General features: G+C 38.6%; 1 protein-coding gene across 3 annotated transcripts in view; it reads right to left on the reverse strand.

Annotated features, from left to right (window-relative positions):
* LPCAT1 (lysophosphatidylcholine acyltransferase 1) overlaps positions 1-15,549 on the reverse strand; it is a 70,274-nt gene that overhangs the window by 42,423 nt on the left and 12,302 nt on the right. For all 3 annotated transcript variants that reach the window (XM_026093896.2, XM_026093895.2, XM_026093898.2), the window contains exons 4-6: positions 9,352-9,464; positions 7,755-7,815; positions 5,049-5,107 (exon numbers count right to left, since the gene is read on the reverse strand). In XM_026093896.2, the coding sequence (XP_025949681.2) occupies positions 5,049-5,107; positions 7,755-7,815; positions 9,352-9,464 (233 nt within the window). The remainder of the gene's footprint in view (positions 1-5,048; positions 5,108-7,754; positions 7,816-9,351; positions 9,465-15,549) is intronic.

Below are 15,549 nucleotides of genomic sequence, written 5' to 3' on the forward strand. Positions count from 1 at the left end.
TCACCCAGCTGTAGAGGGCGTCCCTTAGTGTCCCTCACCCTTGGACCTTGGTTCCCTGGACCTTCCAACAACAGATACGAACACTCTGAGACACTTCTGAGGTACTTAGGACCCATACAGACAATGCCAAGGAAGTCCTCCCTACTGACAGGAGTCAGTGGGGCCAGTATTGGTCTTGCCTCAAACAATATTTCTCCAGTTCCCTTTTCTCACAGAGGGCATGCATGCATCTGCCTGATCCAAGAGTCAAAGATTATTATTACTAGATACATTATTATTAAGATACATTATAAGATTTGTATTACTAAAACCCCCAAACTGCTCTCAAGCAAGACCAGCAGCACTTCTGGATAGCTAAAATGAACAAATCTACAATCCCAAATCCAAAAGCCTTGTAGGAATGTTTGGTGTAATCTGGGATTATTATCCTGCTCAGACTGCAGAATTGAACAAGTTGAGTGGGGGATGCCTGGCATGGGTTTTATTCTCCATTCTGCTACACAGAAATTAAAGTTTCTGTCAACTACCCCTGAAGTCTAGACAAATTTCTAGTGCAGTAAAAGGATCCTGAAAGAGACTGTGACAACGCTTTTTGTGATCTGTTAAAAAAAAAAAAAAAAGAATTACGTGTGTAAAACACTAACGCAAGTAGGTAGCTATGAAAGATGTGAATATAAGGTCATCAGCAGGAGAGATCTGGAAAGGAGTAATTAAATGACAAGAATGAAGACAACAGTATAGGTCATCATATTTTTAACTGTAAGATTAAGAAAGTGTAAAAAACCAAACCAAACCAAAAAAAAACCCAAAACCCCACACCTGTAATACATAGTGGAAATTAGATTTGTACAGAAAGGCAAGAAAGCAAAAGCTGCAAAATGAATTCCAAGCTGTTGTTCTGATCGACTGGGAAAACAGTGTAAAAATCATTAATGGAAATACAACAAGAGGATTCATGAAATTCTGGTTTCTAAAAAAGCAGATCAGAGAGAGATTTCTGCCAACCTACTAGAAATTTTCTGATTTAGTTCCATGCCATCCAAAACCATTTTACAGAGTTCAGGTGATCGCCTGTGCCAAGATCTTGAAACTGACGTTTAACTCATTTTAATTACCTCTTAGAGCAAAAGACTGTCACAAGCAAAATGAAAGCAACACATCCATAAGAAGTGCAAATGATTAATGCAGTAGAACAACAGTTTGGAATAAAGTCAATATATCATGAAGGATTACTGAAAATTTAAATTTTGACTTTTAAATTATTTTAAATGAGACAAAATATCATAAAACAAAGGGCTTCCATCTCCAGCAATCAACACTGGTGCATGAAAATAGCTTTCTCCATCTAGTGTTCTTGCAGAGCCCAAATAAATGCCTATAGTTTTACTGTTAAACAAGCTGCTTTTGACAATTGTGTTGTCCTGATGATACTACAACTATACACATCAGGTGCTTTGTTTTTTTCCCACAAGTAATTTTCATTCACAAACCCAGATCATGGAGCATAAGACGGCCTAAAATCTCTCTAATCAGAGATTACATCTGTCATATAGAACAGCTGCACAGTGCTACACATATCCAACTCAATCAGCTCCCAAAATTGCAACGGTGCAGGAGGAGAGAAGAAGGGGGCGGGGGGGGGGGGGGGGAAAGGTTAGCACTACAGAAGTACCTTGCTGGGGCAATGGACTACTGAACAGTGAGAATATGTTTTCAGAATCCCAGCTATCGTGCTGGCCAGCTGGCATGACTTCTCTGATATGAGGAACTCAATTATGTCACATAACAACCCTGTGAAAAACTCCCAACTCTAATATCACAATAGGCATACACGTGCTTTCTCACCTGGAACATTAGAGCATAGCATGGATGAAGAGTAAATGCTAGGCTGTGGAAAACAGGATTCTGACCTGTGAGGGGGCTGGGAGGGGCCAGAAATATTTTGTAGTAGGTTCCCACTAATGTATCCAATATTGTCATGTTAAAAAAAGAGCAAGCAGAAGCTGGGAAGTGCTATTATTTGTACCTATTTAGATGCCTTTTACATTTATCACAGCTGTCAGCTTATGGCTTATGGACATCACTTACCTTCAAAGCATACTTACAACACTATCATAACTTTTGTACCTAGATAGTAAATCCTTTGATATGGAACTTGGACACAATTTGTACTTGATGCAAGAAGAGGCTGAGAATCACACCAAGCTTCAAACAAAGCCAATGTTGCAGCAGAATGAGAATCAGCATGTAAAAATACAGTCAATCAGCCCTTAATACCCCAACGCTGAGCCAGAACAGATACTTCCAAACCTCACATCAAATAGCACAGTTAACTGTTGAGGACGCTTAGACATCGAAATACTTTTTAAGAGAATCTGTAATATTTAGACAGGTTTATAGCCTTCCTTAAATACTAGTACACTGATAGAATATTCAGACAAAGAAAAAACTATGTGCATGATGAAGGAACTTAGTGAAACAACGAATAGCTGTACAACCTAATGTCCCCATGTATTAGAGCATTTCCCTTATATGGAATATAGATAACAGGTGTCCAGCATCCAACTGCAAAACCTTTGCCTTGCTCTTGAATGTAGGGAGTACAAGGAAACAAGTGCATAAGAGTGCACACAGCTACTTTCACCCCAGGCTGTAATCTCCAGAAGCCTCCCAAAACAGTCAGGTGCACACACACCCAAGATCATTCTCATCTCTATTTTGGAAGTAAGAGCTCTGAAGGTAGGACAGAGCAGCTAGCTCAAGCTGAAAGCAGTGGAGTAACTGCACATGATAGGTGACTAGAATTCGTTGGTTTAGAAACGGATCTTCTCCTGCAGATCTTCTCTTAACCTAAAATTAGGATATGCATTGGCTAAACAGGATAGACAGGAAGATAGAGAGAGGAAAAAAAAGATTTGCTAGAAATGCAGTTTTGGGCTATGAAAGACAACATTCTCTCCCCACCCCTTTCCTCTTAAATGCATCCTAACCAACACAAACCTAACCTCCATATATCAAGCCCCTCCTTCCCCACCTCACTTTTAACTTTGCTACATCTCTTCTGCAGACCCTGAGCTAATATGAAGTCAAATATGAATAACAATTATTTTATTTTCCTTTCTCATTAATGTCAGTAAAAGAAATTCCTAGGAGTTAAGTGACTCATCAAGGCACTGAAAACATACCGGTCTTTTATGGTAATTACAAGTGGTAAGAAAGAGAAAATGTGGGCCGATTATCCTATCGGTTACATACATTCAGGTCATCTCTGTTGGACATCCATATAAATACGTAGAGTTTAAGACATTTTGCAAAAATGTAAAAAAGTTTATGAAGTTCACTGAAGTGATTATAAATCTTCCATGCATGGTTTCTGTTAATAGAGTGCTAGGAACATTTAATATCAGTTTACAAACACTGCATATTATGCACTATAGGTAATAAGAGCATTTCACTCTGAAAATAAATATACTTTTGAAGATACTTGCAAAGTTAATGTTTGATAGCTTTGTATGGTTTGATATTATTATAAGTATAATATTAACTAAGAGTAACAAGGTATATTAAGTATGATGTGAGGTATATGTGAATTTGCATTTTAAACTGGCATGTCAAGAAGACAGAAGGTTAAAAAGATATTTAGAAAAGGATCTGTTTTCCTGAAGATAAAACAATTTCTATATATTGAAAAAAAGTCACTGACAATCTGCTATAACACTTACTAATACTATGCAAACACAGCAGAGGCTACAATACTTGTCACGGTATCCTCAAAGATAATTCTGAGGGCTGTTACCACAAACTAGTTGATTACCATCACACCTGGTCTCAATCAAGAGCCAGTGGTGGGCTCTGCATATTAATTTTGTTTAGGAATTTTTAATCAAGCATATGTTTTATATAAATTGACAGAAAGATCAACGGATAGAAACACTTCAAAAACATAAGCACTCATGCACCAAGAGGAAACTGTATCCTTTCTAACATCAAGGGGTGGTTAACAGGCCAGTTGAGGAGACAGAATGCAATCTTCTGATGCAATGCACATCACCAAAGAGGTAAGGCAGTCCTTATTTCAGTTCTGACAGTCCTCCCACCTTTCCCCAAATGACTTAAATTTCAGTAAGGGGGACAGACTGAACCTGAAAGTAATCCCCAGAGGGCTCAAAAAAAAAAAAAACACCCAAGAAAAACAGTTTGACTATAAAAGCCAACACAGTTCACTAGGGAGCATCTTCTTCTAATTACCTGAGGAATGCAGAAAGACAGGATTCTTGCTGCAATAGGACAAAAAAGTATGTACAGCGGATCAGCTAAACAAAAAAAAAATCCCTCTTCTCTGCCTTCCTGTACGCCTGATCTTGAAGTAGATCAGGTGAGCTTTGCTCATATCTTTACAAGCATTTATAACAACTGTCTAATTTAAATATTGTAAATAAACACTTTAATTTGCATTTTACCATAACCTGATTTATACTGAAGGACTATTTCAAAATAGCTAGCATCTAGCGTACCTCATTCAAGTGCACAGAGAATGTAAAACAGGCCAGGGAGACCTTATAAAATGATGAGCTCCCCAGCGATTTTGTAATTATTGAAATTTTGTAATTTTGAGACTAATATCTCAGCAGGTAGCAGCATCTTCCAGCAACAAATGATGGTAAGAAAAGCTCTGCAGTACACAGCCTAGTAACAGGGAGCACTTCTGGATACAGATTCAAGAAAGAATTTGACATTTCTGTCTTGTTATTTATGCTCAGCAAATATACAATACTTCTTGTAACAACCTGAGTAACTTTCAGAACATTGTTTTGAAAGAGAAACTTAAAAAAAGCAGAAATACCTAAACTGCTCAATTTAAGTCTGTTTATATTGCTAGAGGCTTAAGGAATGAATACTTGGTCAAAAAGCAGTTTTCAATGCTTTCTAAATTTCTAAACCTAAGGATCTAACCTACAAGGTTACAGAAATGAATGTGGAAGAAAATGCATTCTGACTACAAACATTAAATAGCACATATTACTAATTATGAAACACGCTGAACTTACCAATTTGTTTGGATAACGTAAAACCACCGGCTGTACAGGAACTCCTGGGATAAATGCTCCTGGAACAGACATACAACTTATCATGACTTTATAGCACATTTTGGTACAGAAGAATTTATTGAAATAAAGAAAAGATTACATCAATAATGGTTTGGTATGAACATGAATTACTGCTGATAGTGAAAGAATAAGATCTGAAAGAATAAGATCTGAAAGTAGTATCAAAAGTAATCAAGAAAAAAAAGAAAAATGAGCACTGGAGAGTAACAACATACCGCTACGTTTTCAGAAGATAAATAACTAAGAATGCTTGTTTACATTCTCTAAATTATCCTCTACCACTTACATAAGCTGTTATGCACACAAGCCAAAGCCCAGTACCAAATTCAACTGGATTATTCAATTCAATATTATTATTAAAAATAATTATCAAATGATTTTTTGAAAGAAAGAAATAGGAGTACATGCAAGATAGTTAAGTCAATATATTGCCAGTGGTCAACACATTTTTTTTGGAGAAGAACCTAAGCTTTCTTCTGCAAAAAAAGTTCTCTGTATTTAGCTGAGCAACACTGATTTAATGCCACATCTTTGAAGTAATGGTATGAATTTAACTTCTTTTCTCTTTTTGTACCTTACTTCCCCTCCAAAGGGCTTGCTTGTTTATTGTCAGTTATGGAAAATCTAACAGTTAAAATGCATTGGACTAGAGCTATGGTACAGAAGTATTACTTCATTTTACATGAAAATTATGGTTTTAATAAATAGGTAGCACAAGATCTACAGACATCATTCGCTAATCTTTTTTTTTGGTTTTAGTACAAGGATTTGATATGCGTGATAACTATCTTGCTCAACATTTCTCTAAACACATCTTTTTCTCAGAAACAAAAATTTGGTTAATAAAATTTGCATATAAAACATTATGAGTAAAGCTATTTACTAAACACTGCATAATATTCCTATTAAAATTTAGGACTGAATGATATAGGTATACTGTATGCTCAGCATTACATTTGCTTAATGAAACAAGTAATTGCAAAGATATAAAAAGAGTAACTGTTAATGGGCTGTAAACATCTTTAAATGAAGTTTGTCTGACAGGGATCCTGCAGAGATTTGGTTCTTGGCCCAGTGGCGTTTTCTGTTTAGTCTCCAAGAACAATGCCCTAAGCAACTTCTGAAAGAGTCCAAAGATGACAAAATCTGACTGAACGGTAAATGACAACACCACCGTTTATACCAAACTAAATAGTCTGCCCTGTACAACTAGTTTGCATGAACACAGAATGGGAAAACAAGAACAAGGAATGCAGGCCACATTAGCAGACTGGGAAAGGTATTCTGAAAGCAATTACTCAAACAGGGAGCTGCAGTCCTTTGATACAAGTGAGGAATTTAGAGGCAAAGGATTTCTGGGAGACTGGATGGATACAGAAGCATGTTACAGCAGGAAAAGCGAGACAGTCAAGAGGCAAACAGCAGCATGGGCTAGACCAGAGAAGTAGAAGATAGAGGCACACTGGGGACTTGAGGTAGAAAGTATATGGCATTTGGTGGCTAGAATGTCTATGGAACAGAGGGAGAGCAGGAAACCAGGATTTTAATGAAGAATTCAAGCTGGTTTACAAAGCATGGCCAGGATTCAGGTGGAAAGAGAATAAAGAATGACAGAAGTGGATGTTCTCCTAACCGTCACTCACTCATCCAAAAGGTAAGAGCTGACACAGGAGGACGAAAGACTTTTTGAATGTTTGTTCAGGACACAATACAGAGATTCCTTCAGCCAAATGAACCACAAGCAAGATTCCAAGCGAGGAACCACAATGTTGACTCATTGCATGAAATCCCAACAGGGAGGTGCAAGTTGCAAGCAACATAACATAGAAGACACACAGTAAGACCAGAACACAACAAGATAGGCAGAAACCTGGGAAGAGTCAAAAGCAGTTTCAGAACTGACTCTCACTGCAGCCTGCTCACTCACCATCTCCCTACCTATGTCACAGAAGTGAGTTTGCATCAAACATTGGTGGTACACTGCAGAATTAGCAATCCTCCCTATTATAAATGCAGCTTACATGGGCAAAAATGCTTAGTTCACCTTATACTCATTTGATAAGCAAAAACAGCAATACTGACTAAAACCAGCTTAGAAGGTGGACATTTGATATAAAATATCACCTAAGAAGACAGCCTCTGCAACAGACAGAGCTATACCAGCTAAAGATTCCCATACCATCCTCACTAGAATGTAACTCAGCAGAAGAGTGTATAGCTTATGCCTAATCAGAAGACAGGAGTCAACCAGAGACTACCCAGAAGCAAATGCTGCAGCAGTCTCAAATAGATACACGCTGAAACCTTAAGCTATACACTATACCTAAATGTTCCAAGACTCACCCCAAAATATGAAATGTGGGGGGCGGGGGAAATCAGTAAGACAAACATTAGTCCTGTAGCTCATATGAAACTTGGAAGCCACGGGAAAAAAAAATCTGAATTATCTGAACCAAAGTTTTGCGTAATAGTGGAACTCCATCCCTTTTGCAGCATCAGAAAAATTCTACTCCAATCGTGCCCTATTTCAAGTTTTTTTTAACTCAACTTCTGCAACAGCAAGCAAATTACAATGCAAGTGGTATTTTAAAAACTGAAGATATAAGAACATTCTGTAGAGAACAGAGAAATGAGCATCATACCTACCAGGCTTGAATGTAATTAGACAGGATCGGTTTGTGCAAGTGCCCTCTGGGAATATCATTATCTTGAAGTAAAAAAAAAGTTTACTTTTAAGAAATATAAATATTTCATGTGGATTTATTAATAAACACATCTTTTCAAAGATAATGTTAATGGGTTACAGTAAAAGTTTTCCAGGAAAAACAGCCAAGTTAATGTAAAGAATAGTCCTCAATGAAGAAGTCAGGCAAAGTTCTAACTAGTCAAAATATTTTCTTTACATGGGAATTTGCCTCTCCCTTGACCTCTGATAACAATTCTACTCTACCAGAACACTGACAGGGACCAGAAAAACTTGCAAGTACAAGAGAATTTTCACAGGAAGTTTTGGTGCTGGTAAAAAAATCTCATTTTTTGCTCTGTACCAAAACAAAATTCCTCCTCCCAAAATACTACTTACAGCTAAGAAAAGGAAGATTGTTATTTTATTTCTGCATTTAATACCTGGCACATGCACAATCAGAATGACAGAGGCTGCAAATATCTAAGCAGAATTCTAGTACGGAAAAAAAATCCTCAAGTTGAACCAGCTTCAGAGGAAGAGATTAGACTGCGAAAAAATATTTTGGCCAGCAAAACCCAAGAACTGCTGAAAGTTTGGTTATTTGCAGAATATTACATTCAAAGGAAATAAATACATATTAGAAGAGGACAAAGCAATGGTCTGGAATTAAGGATATTAGTTTTCTTGCCCACTCTGGTACTGGCTTCCCAGATATTTTCTGGGAAGTCACTTCAGCTCTGAAACTCAGTTTCTTCATCTATAGATGGGAATGTTTACTTTTTAAAGCTCTTTGAAATCTATTGATGGGAGTCATGATATGAAAGCTACATATCACCTTTCTTCCAATTTGTTCATAATAGTTCTGTAGTACAATAGGTGGAAGTAACCTTTGTAGTAATAACAAAGTCAGGAGACACAAATGTTATATCTTAATCTCAAAAACTCCCAAGAACAGTGCTTCAAGTTTTCAAAATAACCACATATTTATAGGAAATCTAGACCCCGAGGTAGTCATTCCTTTCTTCCCATTACTCTCTTCCAAGGTGCATTCTAAGTAGTCACATTTCAGGGGGGTTTTTTGTTTGTTTTTTTTGTTGTTTTTTGAAGTCCGAGCTGCTTATTTCAGAAATGTTTTCAACACCTGTTCCAGCAGAAGCATACTCCACTTACTGGAGCACATGAATTGCTTGGGTCTATCTCACCTAGTATCCTATCTCTGACAATGGCAATAAGCCAAAACCTCAATAAAGACAAGAATACATACTCTCCCAGGTATTCTACTAAGCTTCTGATTATTTTCTTCTTAGAGTATTTCCTAAAAATGATGTAGTTTGTCCATTCATAACACTTAACAGAACTCTATTCCATGTACTTATCCATACCCACCTTTCCAACATACTGCAATGAACAGCTTGTGTTAGAGATGTTTTGTGCAGATAAGTTAGTTGCATTGCATATAAACCATCTAAAGCATCCTACAGGGAAACAGATTGAACTGCATATCCAAAGCCTGCAAATGCCAAATATCATCTGTCACACTGTAGTAGTATACAGTACCTGTGGCCATTTACCATCAGACTGAGCACGTCTCTTTATCTCCTCAACAGTTTTCCTGCGAGAATCTTGGTCTGACCGAGATACAAACACCGGACGGATGTACTTGATTAGAGCTGAAGAGGGAGAGAGAGAAAAAGAGAGGGAGGAAAAACAATAATAATTTTTCTCCCTCTTGCTTGAAATAAAGATTTGCATTTTATCATAGTATTCCTCTGGACAAAAATTTTAGTAAACATAAGAAACTGCTTTACTAGATTACACTACAAACTTAAATTTTTAGCTGAATTATTCCAGCTTTATTGAACTATTTTCACGGATTCCTGAAAAGGAAAATGGTTTTCACAATTTTGGCACTTTGTACATGTTCAATTTTTAACAGACCAATAGACATATAACACACACACACCTTAAAACATGCCTGTATATATTATGCAGTTTTCTGCAACAAAGCAGCTGGGGCTGACTACAGGCCATTTCCTCCTATGACAAAATCTACAGGAAAAGCCCTCCGAACAAAGTTAGCAGGAACCTCCATGTGCAAGTGCTTCAAAAAGACAACCGTGGTTCTGGAACTGCCACTGTCTTCTAAAGCTTTTGCCTCCTCTGACAGCTCTGGCAGATTAGCCTCACTGCAGGTATGCTAACAGAAACAGTCCATACACAGATTGTTATCTTTTCTGGGGAATCAGCAGTGTCAAAAGGAAAAGCAAGCAAATTTGCTAAGCTCTCACCTGTTTGCGACTTCTTCATACCAGATTAATCAGATCTCAGGCATTCTCTTCCCGATTCAGTGGCAAACTCTTTCGTACATAGCCAGACAAAATGAGAGTGAGCTCAAGAGTCAGAAATGAACCCACAGTACCCTTTCCGTACGTGCTCATTTCAAGAACACTCAGGGTCACTTAAAAATAGTATTTTAAATAGCATATCCAACTCTCTTGGAATGTCAAAGAGCACTACGTGAGAAGCATCTGCAAATAAACCTTTTCAAGCTTCATGCTTTAATTTCAGCAAATGGCCTTTAATTACTTTTTCATTAGTCTTCTGTCTTGTCATCCTTTTCTAAAGTTTAAGAGTCACAAATTCAGTAGCTATTCTATTTGCCTAAAATAGAGATACAAAATACAGTTTCCATTATTCCAAATGGAATAATTTCACTGATGTTAGCTGTACAATGTGTACAATTTTACAAAGGATCCATTAACGTAGCAAGGCAGTGCTTAAAGTGAGAAGGAAAAGAAAACAGGGTATATGGAGTAATAGTCCTGTACTTAGCAAAAGCTGCTGGCTCTGGTGGTACCCAAGTGCAGTTTCCAGCACTCTCTGAAATCCTTGTATAGATCCTGTGAAACTAATCCCCCCGCACTCTGCAGCAAGTTCCCAAACAACTGGCTAGTGATACCTCTGAAATACTTTCACCCCACAGGTTGCTGAAGCGTAGGGGACAGTACATAAGAGAAGTTACCACACTATGTTCTTGTACTTCTCCCTACATACCTGCTCTTGGCCGATAACTACAGAACACTGCTTGCTAGGGATATATCAAAGGTCATCCTGGGCCAACTGGAGTTACTGCTATGGGAAGGTGGGGGGCGAGGGGAATGCAAAAGAAATCATATGTATGTATTTTCTGTTGTCAGAAGTCAAGTCAAAATGTAAGGAAGCCTGGAATCAGTACTATAAGGTAGTACATGAGGGAAGGAATGGGCAGAATTAGAGCAAACTCAGGACAGGAGCCAAAAGCAGTATGCATTAAAACAGCTTCAGACAGCTGGCACATTGAACAACCAAAGGAATCGAGCAGAATAGTGCAATATGCTTAATAAGCAGAACACAATCTTCATTTTCACTGCTCATCAGTTTCTCAACTGTCCAAGAGAGATTGTATTCAGATAGCTAAGACCACAGCCCAAGTACTCAAGAGATACTGAAAGAGATCCTTTCCCACCTACTCTCACCCCATTAAAAGCATCCTTAAGTTACAAATTATATTATGAAGTCCAGTGAATGGTGATGGACAATCCCTTAGTTCACAAAACTGACTTTGCCAGTGTCGTTATTCTAACTTTTTTCTCTAGCAGTCTCAGACCTACTTCACATAGTCACTCTCATCCCCAATCTCAGCTCATCGCAAGAGGTCCTGAAGATAGGTGACACATGCTGTACTCCACCTTCTTAGGCAGGTGTCTGCATTTTAAATAGTACTGCCAGTAATTCAATAAACCCTGCAGCCTTGCAGGGTGGGGTGCAGGATGCAACAGATAAGCTAGCTGACGGAAAGTTGCTGTAGCACAAGACAGCCCACTTGACAGAGCTTACGAGAAATAAGTAACACCTTCCTTCATTACAGAATGGCTGTTCCAACTGATTTCAGAACCGTAACTTCTAAGCAATTGCTTCAAGCACCAGCTGATGCATTAAGCCATCAAGTTCTCCCTTGATGAGCTGAACACATACAATTGGTGTCAATGAACTTACCTCAGGATAACTGGAAATAAGACGGAATTTCATATTTCTATTTCCAGGCAAATGTGGGTGAGGAAGCCCTGCTTCAAACCAAGACTTAAAGTGATATTCAACACATGATAAAACAAAGTACTGTTGCAAACCATTTAAAGTATGTTTGATAGTTACAACCATATTGCACATAAAGCTGTACTGGCAGCATTGCAGCTGGTGTATAAGGAGTCAGGGAACAAAACAAGCAAGTAGCGTAGCACTAAACACCGTTCTTCTAAGATGTGTCCTTCCACGTGTATTTTTGAGTAGGCAGTGACATTTTTACATCATCCCTGTAGAAAGAGCATCAAACAGAGCGGACAGATCTGCTGCAAGAGTAAAGAACACTGAATGTGAAGCTTTCACTCGGCCTCTCTCCCAAAAATCCCATTATGCTTGTTCCTCTGATAAGCCAAGATGACAGCCTAAACTTCAGTACAATTGGTTCTATTGTCAGTTAACATGGAGGCAGGCCATACAATACAGGTAAACTTTCAGTGGAATATCCATTTACAGGCCTTACTCCCTCATTTTTCCTACTATGGGAAAAAAATATGGACCATTTTCTGATAGCAGTTGCCATCTCGTTTGTTTTGTATCTAGGTCTTACAAAGACATGAAGGTTAACAAAGGTTAAAAGCAGCCCTGTCTTGGGCTTCGTTTTAAGAGTTGCCTCACTCAAATGGATATGCTCTCAAAGTTTGGATCTCTCACCTTTTCTAACGCAGTAACACCTAACGTGAATACTGTGGGGGAGAAGGGGGATAGAAAGAGAAGAAAAAAAGGGGGAAATCTGCAAAAGGCTTACAAGAAGTCTTCTGAAGGCCACAGCATCCAAAATTAGGATCTTTTCCACCCGGAGTTATACTGTTTGCAGTACTGGCGATAGTGTTATTGTACTCATGCTATTTCTACATGAGATTTGTAAAGATATTACCACTATCTTTTTGGAGTACGATCATACACAAAAAATAAGCTTTTTTCACCAAGTCCGAAGCAACTGTTAAGGTTAAATACATGTTGAAAACAACTGCTTTGAGTTTGACTAAATGCATACCAGCTGGACTATCTGATAGAAAAGATGTTAAGTATTTGTGATGTAGAGACAGTGTTAATGGGAAAATTGTTCTCCTTATTTCCAAAGAGAAAGGCAGGAAATGTACAGTCTATAGGACAAGGAGAGGTCAGCAGTGGGAGGTATACAATCAATGTTCTGGTTAGTTTTAACTGAAGTAAATTCTTAGGTGGTATTTTGGTGGGTTTTCCAAAAATGTGATCTATTTCCCTGAAGGACTTCTTGAGGCATAAAGACCCTCTTCATGTTGCTGAGAGTGCTGTTTGCCCTCATGCCTGCAACATCCCTGTCTCAGGGCTTGGCTGTATGTTTTAGCTTTTGTGCTGCCATTCTAAATGGTTCTTTAATGAAGGCAGCTGTGTTGGTTTGCAGGTTTCCTATATACTGTAGTTTGTAACTTATCATGAATGGCATTAACTAGGATGCTTAAGGCAAACGATGGTGGTTAACATTCCAGCAGCAGTTTAAACAAAGGGTAATTGCTACTGAATTTATGGTGGAAATCAGCAAGAGTCCAGGATTTCAATCTAAACAGAAACATACCTAAAAATATAGAGATGACAGCATACGCTTGACAGTACAGCTATTCTAAGTCACTTCAAGAGAGCTCCTGAAAGGTCTGAAGTATTGCAAGGGCTGGGTGTCCACAGCCTGAAGGCAACACTGGATTTTGAAACTGAATTTTTAAGGAAAGGATGAAATGGATAAGCTTGGCAATAACTTCAAGCCACTGCTCTGAACTGTAATGCTCTTTCGCGTTCTCCAGGCAGGCTGCAATGCCAGCATAGCATGGGCTTTCAAGCTGGTGACCTCAATGGTGTTGTAAGCTGCTGGTTTACAGTGTATACAGAGAGGAAGTCTGTGATATCTTGAGAAAACCTGCTGTAAGGTGAAAAGGATCTTGAGAACGATATTGGTGGATCCCAGGAGTATTTAACTAAGATCCTCACTGAAGACCTATGGCTCAACCATGGTTCTCTTGTCTGTGTGCTTTGGAAAGTACACCTCCCTTTCTCCACCAAGGACCACTGGGGTAGGAGTCTGGGGGATTAGGTTCCACAACTTTTCAGAGCTGATGGGGAAGCGATTTGGTTTCTTCTCACATAATTACTTATTTCTTGTCTGTTAGTTGTGATCCTCAAGAAAGACCTATAAAGAACCTCTCAAAGAGGAGCTTGAACAAAAACTCATAATTTTACTTATGAGTGAAAAGACATCAACTGAACTGATAGTTTTTACAGCATGCTACAATTTTCCCTTCTTCTAGTCTTCTGTATTCTGCCAACTACAAATTGTCTCCTTCATAGACTTAAGCTAATATATCCCCCCACCCATTTCACAGGTACCAACTTCCTCTCTTCTTTCAGAGGGCGCGGTTACAGATGCATAGCCATTGCTTTAAATTTAACTTAGATATCAGCTCAAGTTTAACTTTAAAAAGTTCAGGTCACAGAAAAAACTTTGACTCTCACAATCACAAAAGTTGATCTAACAGACAAACAAAACAACAAAAGTAATATTTACTGACAAATCCCTTTTCCTTTATATGGAAGTATTTCTGCCCTAATACTGACCACTTCACCTGTGAAAGATAACTTTTAACCAGGATGTTTCACCATACAAAAATAAGGCAGTCAAGTGTGACGACCTAGGATTTGTGCAGAGCCTGTTTTGACCCCACATGGTGGTCCAGTAGACAAAGCAGTAAGGACCTGCGCTGATGCATGAACTGCTCATTACTTATTCCACCTATGTAAGGTGCAACAGATTCATAGGCAGTATCTTGCTAGGGCTCTGCAGCTTATACTAAAGGGGTCAACTGAACTTCAAATCTTTAGCCTACTAAAACTCTGGAAAGCCACTGTACAGAAAGATATGTCCTACTTCAGTAGCCTGGTGATGTGCCAAGCCTATTCTGGCATTCTCTACTCACCAGACACTGATTTTGTGATGATGCATTTATGCCTGGGTAAGCAGTTCCTCCTCACAGTTTGTTAAACCACAAATGGGCATCTTCTTCACCACTGATGACTAACTCGAGAGGTCATAACTCTTCTTTCACAGCAAGAGTTCTCCCCCTTGCCCCCGCCAACACACATGCACACGCGTACAAAGAAGGAAGCTGTCTGAAGGAGTCATGAGACTCAAGTCTGCTTCAGACATTGGATTTTGTGGTCCAGGAGAGCTGCCTTCAAGTTAGAAAGTAATAAAACACTTGTGTGCGTGCGCGCACACACACACACACTTGTGGAATAATTCCAATTCCATAAAGAACAGGCTCTCAATCATCTGGACTTAAAACTGCCAGTGAATCAAAAACTTAATATTCCATGACTGGAAAACTAAGAGAAGCATAATATAGGCAGCTGCACCAGAAACCCATAAAAATGCTTCTGGAATCAATCCTGGTAGTCAGTTAACATTCAGACCTTTTTGTTCCTGCGGCTTGTCCCTCTGGTGCATGAGGCACACTAGCCTGATAAATGCAGTCATTACATCAAAACAGACAAGCTATTTACTGTGTGTATTTGGAGATTTTGGATGAGGATCTATTCTTAAACAAGTGACCTTATCCTTAGAAATTATCTTAGGATTTCCCTTGATGCTTGATTTCTCACACGCAT

This window comes from Dromaius novaehollandiae, chromosome 2, assembly GCF_036370855.1.
Source record: "Dromaius novaehollandiae isolate bDroNov1 chromosome 2, bDroNov1.hap1, whole genome shotgun sequence".
Lineage (NCBI taxonomy): Eukaryota > Metazoa > Chordata > Aves > Casuariiformes > Dromaiidae > Dromaius > Dromaius novaehollandiae.